At 41.1% G+C, this 11,002-nt stretch overlaps 1 protein-coding gene across 1 annotated transcript in view; it reads left to right on the top strand.

Moving 5' to 3' along the window:
- The first annotated feature begins 863 nt into the window (after window positions 1-863).
- POLQ (DNA polymerase theta) overlaps window positions 864-11,002 on the top strand; it is a 105,847-nt gene continuing 95,708 nt past the window's right edge. The window contains exons 1-5 of the mRNA XM_004709788.2: window positions 864-1,029; window positions 2,123-2,302; window positions 5,772-5,902; window positions 7,592-7,748; window positions 9,517-9,625. Coding sequence (XP_004709845.1) covers window positions 864-1,029; window positions 2,123-2,302; window positions 5,772-5,902; window positions 7,592-7,748; window positions 9,517-9,625 — 743 coding nt within the window. The remainder of the gene's footprint in view (window positions 1,030-2,122; window positions 2,303-5,771; window positions 5,903-7,591; window positions 7,749-9,516; window positions 9,626-11,002) is intronic.

Below are 11,002 nucleotides of genomic sequence, written 5' to 3'. Positions count from 1 at the left end.
CTTGTGATAAGGAAGTTTAAATTGAGTCTGATTTGAAATAAGAACAGTAGACGACAGGATGTGCCCAAGTTTGCACAAATGTCAGCCTAATTGCAAAATATTCCGTTTCTGTACTCTGCAGCTTTTTAGAAAAACCACAGCAGCTTTTTGGAAAAACTGCAAGCTAAAGATAAGGCAACGTTCTGCCTTAAAAAAAAAAAAAAAGACACCTGTGTGTTATGCCTATAAAAGCTTGTTCCAGGTCGAACACTCGGCAGAATCTGGTGTGGTCCCTCAGCGCTGACTCTGGGTTTGAACTCAATAAACCTTTTAAAGCTGTACTCAGTCTCTGCTCATTTTGTTTATTCAACAACCTGCTTACAACAGAAACAGGCTGTTTAACGAGAGTTCTAACCAAATCTCCAAATTTAAACCATACGGTTCCAGAAAACAGGCAGAGAGAGAAACTACCTATCAATAACCTTGCTATGAGATCAGAAATGGACAGGCCGAAAGAAAGTCGAGGCCATCTGACTCTAGAGACGGATTACACACGCACCTCCAGGGCACTAATCCAGCCCCAGGGCAAACCACCTACCCTAACCCGAACTCTAACGAGAGGGCGCGCCGCCGTCCGCGACTCTCTAGCCGCAGCCTGTTCTCTATGGTTCGCCAAACCACCTACCCTAACCCGAACTCTAACGGGAGGGCGCGCCGCCGTCCGCGACTCTCTAGCCGCAGCCTTCTCTCTATGGTTTCGGGGCGGCAGCGAGGCCCGAGTTTGAAAACGGCGGCGGGAAGGTGGCGGCCATGAGACCCGGTTTCTCCGGACCGGGCGGGCGCTGGGCCTGTGGTCGGTTCTAAACCGCCGGGAAGGGTTCACGATGAACCTTCCTCGCCGGAGGGGGAAACGGCGGCGTTCAGCATCCGGCTCAGACTCCTTCTCGCGAAGCGGCGGCGATGGCGGCGACGGCGCCCAGCTCCCCGCAGGTTCCGTACTGAGCCCGCCGCTGGGCTTGGGCCCCGGCCGCCGGTGGGCTGCGGCGGCAGGTACTCCCGGCACCTGGGGGCAGCGGGGGGCGGTGGACAGCTCCCCTGGGCCGCTTGACTGGAGGTGCCCGGAGGACTTGTCGTTGCGTGGAGTTTGCTGTCGGCACGGTCTGTTTGCTTCCACGCTCCCTCTCCGTGACTGGCCTGGAGCAGCGGATCACTCTCTGGACGCAGACCAGCTTTCTGCTCTTGCTCAGTGACCGCCAGTGGTGCCGTGAGAATGGTGTCAGAGGCTTTCGACTATCACAGGAACAACATGGGCACGTTCCAGACGTTCTCATTGTGGTCTCTAGTCCTTCCCAGGGATACTTCCTTGTTCCGGATTTTGGAGTTTGGAGCCTGGCATTATTAGCTGCGTGTAGGCCAAAGGAAGGCATTTGTGATGCTTCCTTCCATTCGATGTCTTTCCACTAATGCTTTCCTAGAATTGTTGGCCCCATTCATTCCCTTTGGGCTGTGTGTCAGCACAGTATTAAAAATTCCATGGACACTAGCCTGATTTAACTCTGCAAGGTTTGCAGTTCATTTTCTTTTGCCCCTGATTATTTTAACACTCCAATAATTGGGTTGTTTGGGGTGTCTAAGAAACTGCGTTTGTTATGTTTAGTTAAACAATTAGCAGTTCTGGTGTAATGGGTCTCTACTCCAGTATAAAATCACAGTCTGGGAAACTGAAAGGGGCAGGTCTACTGAGTTCTAAAGGGTCGCTTTGAGTTCAAATCGATTTTTTGGCCGTGAGTTTGGAGCTGATTGGAATTTAAAAATTGTCTATACACTACTGTCCATACTATGCTTGAACTTGAGCCCCTTAGATTGGAAGGCACACATATGCACACTTGCTTCGCCTGTGGTGCAGAACCAGCCATTGGTGTTGATCTGCTGTTCCCGGGAACACCAAGAGTCGGACCCAATTAAGGGCACTTAACAACAATAATCAAACTGTTCCTATCACTTTTCTGTCCATGGTCAGTTTCTCATAGCTCTTCAAATTCAGGATGTGCTTTAAATAGCCTCATTCCAACAGAGCAAACCCAATACAGTTCTGTTTGACTTATACAAACAATTAATTACTGTTTTCTTTTTTTCCTGAAAGGGTCATGCGAACAGACACTTCCTGAGGACCAGATAGACAAGCTGCTATTAGCAAATTGGGGACTTCCTCAAACAGTGCTGGAGAAATACCACAGTTTTGGTGTAAAAAAGATGTTTGAATGGCAAGCAGAGTGTCTTTTGCTTGGACAGGTCCTGGAAGGGAAGAATTTAGTCTATTCAGGTATTCATATTTGTGCACTTCACTATTTCACTATTTAGGACATTTTTAATATAAAAGGTAGTATTGAGAACATGGTGAATTTTTTAAAGGTTTATGAGTCCATACTTTATAAAAGTTTGAAAATGTATTTGAAAATATTTATATGTATGTTTAACTTATACAAAGTCCATTAATATGACTAGCACGGGGTTGGGGAACCAAAAAAACACAAGAAATGGGCAATCCATTTTGCCATTCTGCTCAAGAAATACATGTTTCAGAATGTTTCCGTTATCTTGTGCGGCTTGGAAGAAATACTATAAGTAGCTGCCATGAGTGAACAGGAATGCATTTCCTTGACGCTTAGGAGGCTAGAAGTATAAATTCGGGGCACCAGTTCATGAGCACACTCTCAGCACAGGGAGAATGTCTTTGTCTCTTTTCAACTTCTGTTTTTTAATCCATCAAGCTATCATGGGCCTTGGCATCTATCTGCTGTATAATGTTTTTTTATTTTTTAAAAAAAGGACTGAAAACACACCCCCACACTAATATTATTACCTCATTAGCATAACAATGACAGCTCATTCCAAATGGGATTATAACTACAGATATTATTTTATTTCGGAATGGGATTATAACAGCATGATAAACGGAGACAAGATTGAACTTGTCAAGATTTTCATCTTTCTTGGATCTACAATCAATGTTCATGGAAGCAGCAGTCAGGAGACCAAAAGACACAGTGCATTGGATAAATCTGCTGCTCAAGATCTCTTTAAAGTATTGAAAAACAAAAATGTTACTTTGAGGACTAAGGTCCACATGACCTTATGACCTCATGGTATTTTCAGTTGCCTCAGACGCATGTGAAAGTTGGACATTGAATAAGGAAGATGAAAGAAGAATTGATGCATTTGAATTATGGTGCTGGTGAAGAATATGGATAGTGTTATGGACTCAAAATACCAAAGAAATCTGTCTTGGAAGTACAGTCAGATTGCTCCTTAAAAGCAAGAATGACGTGACTATATCTTAATACTTTGGACTTGTTGTCAGGAGAGACCAATCTCTGGAGAAAGACACCCATCATGCTGGGTAAAGTAGAGGGGGAGTGAAAAAGAAGAAGGCCCTTGATGCGATGGATGGACACAATGGCTGCATCAATGAGCTCAAACATAACCATGTGGGGCTGTCATAGGACCGGGTGGTGTTTCCTTCTATTGTACATAGGTTGCTATGGGATTGGAACTGACTTTGTGTCACCTAACAACAACATAGGGGTTGGGAACAAGTCTTGGCGACTCTATTGGGTAAGCACTGGACTGGTAACTGTAAGGTAGGTGGTTCAGACCTACCAGCTGTGTTGGAAACCCAATGTAGAGAATTTAAATGGGAATTGACTTGGAGTGGGTTTGAATATGGGTTAGGATTACATACTTTGGGGAACAGAATTCAAGCTGTAACAGAGTGATTGTGTGATGGGAGATATGAGTCCACCACTCAATTTCAGTTGCTTTTCAGCGTCTGAACATTATGCTTTGTATATAATAAAGTGTCCTGTTAATACAGGGTCGTATCCACAAACCATATGTAATTTACTTTATAGAGGATTGATAGAGACTTTCAGCAGAAACTTAGACATCCACAATTTTTAACTTGTGCTTGGTACACTGAGTTCAGAATCTTACTGTTGGGTAAGATGCTCTTTGCCTATTCTGAGAATAAGGAAGTTATATAAATAAATGAAATCATAAAATAAGTGTCCTTTTTTTTAAAACCTAGCTTGTGTGTCACAAAAGAATTTAAAAATCAGCTTCAATTTTACTTTGTTTTTTTTCATAACCACTCAGACTAGTGTTTAGGTCTGATGGATAAAGAATCTGGAGCGTTTCCCTGCCCACTTTGCATCGCTCTGCCCTCTCCTTCCCGCCGCTGCTCTTGCCATCCTCCACAAAGTCTTTTCCTTTGTTGGGAAAACCATTTTTCTTTCTTCTTCTTTAATAACAGTGTCATGAAATATTATTTATGGTGCTGCGAGCATCTGTGTATGTTTGGGGAGCCTGAAGACCTAGTGGAATGGCTGTGCTGAGCTCTTTAGAAACCTCACCTCTCCTTCGATCATGACACTTCCGTCTGTTTTCAGGCCCGTTACTTTGGTTCAGTTCGCTGTCATCTCCTAGTAATTACGGAAGAGCCTAGCAACTATTTTATCATTTTCTTCTACTCCTTCCCTGCTCCTGCAGCCAGTGATTTTGTTATTTTAAGATATACATTTTTTTAATTAAATACTGTTACTGGGGGCACTTACATCTCATCACAATCCGTCACTCATCCATTGTGTCAAGCACATTTGCACATATGCTGCCATCATCATTTTCAAAGCATTTTCTTTTTTATAAAGGACAAGTACAATCTTGTCATTCCTCCTCATGAAATGCATCGGTTTTAATGCTCTCTGGATGAAGGCTAAATTCTTTATGTGGTTTGTGGCAGTTACATAATCTGTCAACTTGAGGAAGGGGTAGAGTCTAGCCTGTCAATCAGGTCGCAACTTGATCTCATTTGGAGGCACAGAGATAAATAGTTCCCTGGAGGACAGCTACATCTCTGCTTCACATCCCTGTTGACAACCACATGGAGCTACATTGATGGAGCCAGAGCCCTGCAGCTGGAGGAGCCACGTGGGTACCCACGCCAGCACTGAAATGCTTCCACAAGACTTCGCCCACTGGCCTGTGATCTTCCTGCTTTTGGTATCATTGCATGTGCTGCGTGAGTCTATAGAAGAATTCATGCACTAGTAATCGGACGTATGGACTTGATCTGAACTGGGCTGGGATGTTTTCTTAATATACAATTACTCTTTATATAAAGCTCATACATATATGAGTGTCTATGAATTTGTTTCTCTAGTCAACCCAGACTAACACATGGTTAGATTATAAAACCTTTCATCTGGCCCTTTTGATTTTTACTCCCTGACTTGTATTTTATGTTCTTAGTTGACTAATATACTTACAATCATTTGAGCATGTCCAAGTTTCCCTCAGGCCTTTGGACATCTGGATTCTTGTGGCTGTCATTCATACACTCTTCTTCCCTCCCTGTCAATTCTGTCCCCTTTCCATGAGCCTCCTAACAATTCCTCTATTCTTTATCTTCGCTTGTATCACAGTACATTAAAAATTTTCACCTCTTTCCTCAGTGGTCTCTGGGGCAGGGATTTTAACCATTCAGTACTAATGAAAAGGATCTTTAGGTATAAACTAGCACTCCATTATATATATATATATATATATATATATATCAAATTTTCAGTGTGAGATTATTTAGGAAGCTAGAGCAAATGTTTCAAATGTTAGTTGGGGCTTTAATTCTAGCTTAGTGTTAGGCTTTGGAGCTACTAAATAATAGATTAAAACATTTTTTAATGCAGTATGCTAAATGTTACTTTCTGTGATAACCTTTTGAAATAATCATGTTTTAGCACCCACAAGTGCTGGGAAGACTCTTGTTGCTGAATTACTTATTTTGAAACGGGTCTTGGAAATGAGGAAGAAAGCATTGTTTATTTTGCCTTTTGTCTCCGTGGCTAAGGAGAAGAAATACTATCTCCAGGTAATGTTTTTGTACCAAGCTTGAAATAACGAAAGTCCAATTATTGGAACTTTGTCTTCCTTCATTTAAATAGAATTGTAAGGCAAGGGTAAAAAAGCGTTATTGTATCTCAACATAGCTTTAAGTTTACCATTTGTGGAGGGAACTTTTATTTTATCCCATATAGAAGGGCAGAGTAATTGATAAAAATTGGTATAAGTTATAAACTTTTTCTTAGGAAATAAACAGAATACTTTGATTAATAGAATCATGCAAATTAGGAATCAACATTTTGACTGAATAGAACACTAGACTGAAGCATGGAGAAAGAAGACTACTTAATCTCATCTCCATCAAGGGCCCTGTGGGAACACTTAGGGGATGACGATAAGAATCCATTGAGGGGTAGGTCAAGCTCTAGGCCTGTACTCTGTTCCCACGTTCTATCAAAGTGAATAATAACAGTGGCATTTAAATTAAATTCGTTGGTATCTAAGGCATTTTCACAAAACCATGTCTTATTAAATAGAACACATTTACTGCTGTGATTTCTGTTGTGGAAAAATGTGCTTTTGGAATGAAGAGATCATAGTACTGAGAGTTCCAGAAATCTGAGTACTAGTCTCCATTTTGCTGCTATGCTGTCAGCCTGGGCATCTACTTTCCTGGAGCTTGTTTTTAAATTTGGAAAATGCGAATATTAGCCATAGCACAGTGAGTTAACCCAATACACACTCAGAAAAATGTTATTGAAGGAACAGCTCTAAAGGCTTAATGACTTTTAAACAGCTATTTCAGAGGATAAATAGCTAACAAAACTGGTACCACATTGTAACACCCTCTTAACTTAGATCCAAAAACCGAAATGGTGAAAGGATCATTTTAATAAAAAGTAAACTAAACAAGTTAACACCTTAGTCTCACTGCATTTGACTTTATAAAGCTTTTCTTCATATATATATATATATATATATATATATATATGTAGAATATATATATGGTCTTTAATAGAGAATATTTTCATGAAGTATAAATTTGCTTCTTGAAGTTATTACATTGGCATTTAGAAATAGCTAGATTCTTGCTTATTTATTAGATAAAAAATGTTAGTGTTTAAGTTAATTTTTACCCTCAAGGTCAGCAGCTTAAACCCACCAGCTGTTTTGAGGGAGAAAGATGGATCTATCCCTGTTAAAGGTTGACAGTCTCAGAAACACTATAGAGCAGTGGTTCTCAACCTGGGGGTCGCAACCCCTTTGGGGTCGAACGACCCTTTCACAGAGGTTGCCCAATTCATAACAGTAGCAAAATTAACAGTTATGAAATAGAAACAAAAATAACTTTATGGTTGGGGGGTTCACCACAACATAAGGAACTATATGAAAGGTCCCGGCATGAGGAAGGTTGAGAACCACTGCTATCTAGGGTGGTGGCTATGAGATGGAACTGATTTGATAGTGGAGGGTTTTGTTAATTTGTTTTGTGTTAACAGAAGATCTCTACTGAGTTTTGTTAATTCTAAACTGTGTATTTTTAGTATAAATATATATCAGACGAACCTATAGGTCTTGGCTAGGAGTAAATGACAGTAAACTGATAAATGTCCATTATTTATGTCTGTGTTGTGGGATAGAGCTAATGTGTGCTCTGACTTAGCATTCATACATTTCAAATTATCTTTATAAGCTTTGTTTCTTTTACTCAATTCAGAGCTTGTTTCAGGAAGTAGGAGTAAAAGTAGATGGTTATATGGGCAGTACCTCTCCACCAGGGCCTTTCTCTTCCCTGGATGTTGCTGTCTGCACAATTGAGAGAGCCAATGGTCTCATCAATCGCCTCATAGGGGAAAATAAGATGGATCTTTTAGGTAAGACAAATAAGAAACTAAGCAAATACTTCTATTACTGTTTTTGATGGAATGGAGTGGAGCTTCTATTGTTTTTATAAATCCCACGTGTTTTTCTGTTGTTTGTGATACACTTTTGGAGGCAAGAATTAGCTTCTGTAATGTTAAGATCCTATTAGAAGTATGAATTTTGTGTCCTACTGTTGTTATTGCTTATACTACCTTTCTGTTTTTGTACTTTATACATATAGGGGATATGCTTGAGTCCTTGAATGATTTATTGTTCCTTCACTGCTTAAAGTTTACAGTGAAGAAAAGGAAGCACGCAGGGCCTGGGTGCGCCAGCTCCTCAATCAGTATATGTATATGTATTGTCATACTCCAGTGATATTATGTCCAGGTTAGGCCCGGACCTGTCAGTTACTCATAGCAGGGAAACAGGAGAGTAATAGAAACTGGCACTGTATTTGAGCTTGGGATTCCAGGAAGGTTTGCTATCTTCTTTATTTTTTCATACCAAAATGGGGGCCCCCCACATAGAGGTATCAGTAAAAATAAAATGGCTGTACCAACAACAGCAACAGTTGTCCATTAGTTCCTGAATTTAAAATAACATGGTAAGGTTGGAATGGCGCTAAGGATCAAAGTTCAATGATGCACAGACTCTATTAAATGCTTTCTAGAGAACAACCACATGCATCAGTTTGTATTCAAATGCCCTTATTACTGTGGCTTGAGATTGGATCTTAAGTGTTCTATCCAATGCTGCCAGCACAGCATCTAGCACATGGTAGAACAAATGGTTTTAGGATAAATAAATGAAGGTTGACATAACTCATCATGACTTGTAAATAGCTTGCTGATAAGAAAAGGCGCATTATATGTCAAAAGGAAATAGTCTGAAAGATCTTGATTTTGCTGGTGGGAATCTGTGGATGAGCTACCAGTACACTTGGCAATGATAATGTTATGAAACATATAATTAAAGAAGCTATTAGTTGGTGCAAATTTTTAGTAATTACTGAGTAATATTACTCACTGGACTGCTAAACACAAGGTCAGCAGTTCAGAACTACTATCTGCGCTCTTTGGGAGAAACATGCGGCTTCCTACTTCCATAAAGAATTAATAGTCTTAGACAGCCACAGGAACAGTTTTAGTCTGTCTGATAGCGTTACCATGAGCTGGAATTGACTCAGTGACAGTGAATTTTGTTTTTGGTTCTGAATGCATAGACGAGGCCAGTTCTTCACATAGTGAAGAAGGATGTTATGATCATATTTATTCTTTGAAGTAAGGGGATACACTAGCCTCTTGTAATCAAAGAACAACAGAATAATCTCTAAAAAGAATTTATTTCTTTTGATCTGAGTCTGTATGTCCGAGCAACTTGCTAATATGAGAATGGCTTCCCTGTTTGTTTTCCAAAAGAAAAAATCAATACACAGAGTAAGTGACATAAATGTCTTTGATTCTTGTTATATATTTCTGCAAGAGTCAATTTAGATGTGATTAAATAACAAGGAGTTTTTCCTGGGTGGTTAACCCTGAATAAGCAAATAATTTATTTTTATCTAGAATACATGCATTGTATAATAGCCCTTATGACATCTGAAACTGCTTGGAAAAGATTTGCCCATTGTGTGGAATCTACGTTTTATGGTTAGAGATTTGCATCAACATATTATAATGATTGATACTTACTGTATGAGGTATAATACTGAGTTTTTAAAACTCTTCTCCGAACTCTGAAATTCTGTAAAATGCATTATCTGGAACATCTCTTTAGGAATAGTGGTTGTGGATGAATTACATATGCTGGGAGACTCACACCGGGGGTACCTGCTGGAACTTCTGCTGACCAAGATTTGCTACATTACTCACAAATCAGTATACTGGTGAGTACATGAAGTAATGGAATTTCCAAACAATGTTAAGAAAGTGCCATGTAAGTTTATAATGAACAGTTTAATGGATTGATACAGGAGGGTAGTGTGCCAAAAGAAATACTTCAGACTGAGATTGAGTTTAGATTACTTTATAAGTGTTCTTTATGTTTGACTACTCACTTAGCTTGATCTTGGTGTATAGACTTTTATGATAGATTTTAAAAGATCTCGTTTTTGTTATGTAATTAACATGCATGTATAATTTAAGTCAAACCCCAAATCCAGTGCCACTGAGCCAGTAGTGACCCTATAGGACACAGTAGAACTGCTCCATAGAGTTGCTGAGGCATAAATCTTTACAGAAACAGAGGAAATGGCGTGGGGCCCATATCTGACCTCCTTTGGCTACACACAGGAAGCGAATCCAACTCTATAGCAGCTTAAGGCTGATGACCAAAAGGTAGAGGTCAGACATGCCTCTACTCTCCATCATTGTTTTATCCCATTCTGGCACCTGGTCTCCCATAGCACTCTTCTGGGTTCAATAATCTGTTGCAATGGCCACAAAGAACTCAAGACAATACTCACAATTGCAGGGTCAGAAAACACTAAGCATACAATCTTAGTGTTGACCTACAGTCACACTCTTGTCAGTCAGCAGCCAACTCTTTCATTTGCCCTCAGTCTTTCAGTCATGCAGTTCCTTGGCTTCTGTCCTGCCTCTGTCAGCCAGGAAGTCCATCTGCTCTGCCACGCACCTCATGTTTCCAGAGACTTCGCTCCTTTTCTGTGTCTTGGCCTGACTCCTCTGCTGCTACTACCACTTCAGGCAGCGATCTCGTGTGCTCTGCTGGTAACTCTTCTCTCTTGATGGTCATAAAAATGGCTCGCTAGGTCTGGGGGGCTGGTACCAGTCCCAAATACTAAGTGGATGCCTGCCCCTCCCCCCAGAAGAATTTATTTCAAAGTGCGGCACTGAATCTGCAGCTCCCAGAGAGGGACATATATAATCGGAGCACACAGGAGCAGATGACGGGGGAGGGGGAGGGCAGAGAGAGGAGAGACTGGAGCACATCCTGGCCCACCAGGCCTTGAGGATGATGACCCCAATTAGAGCAGCCAGTCCAAAGAGAGGACCACAGGGCTAGCCCCACTATGAGACATGATGCCCCTCACTGACCCATGGCCCTGCGGGGGACAACACCAGAGACACAGTGTGGGAATCTGATCCCACCACACCAAGACAAAGCACTGGGGGAGTGCAGTGGAACAGCAAGGGAATGGAACAGCAAGGTCCCCAGGGAATGTTGAAGGCAGACTTTGGGGCCAGGGCATGGTGCCCCAACAGACTGGACTGGAAAACACTCCTAAAGGCCAACAATCCTT

The sequence above is a fragment of the Echinops telfairi genome, unplaced genomic scaffold (genome assembly GCF_000313985.2).
Source record: "Echinops telfairi isolate 266 unplaced genomic scaffold, ASM31398v2 ScPeMD7_3509;HRSCAF=4178, whole genome shotgun sequence".
Classification (NCBI taxonomy): Eukaryota; Metazoa; Chordata; class Mammalia; order Afrosoricida; family Tenrecidae; genus Echinops; species Echinops telfairi.
The sequence above is the reverse complement of the archived record's forward strand: the minus strand, read 5'-3'. Positions and strand labels throughout refer to the sequence as shown.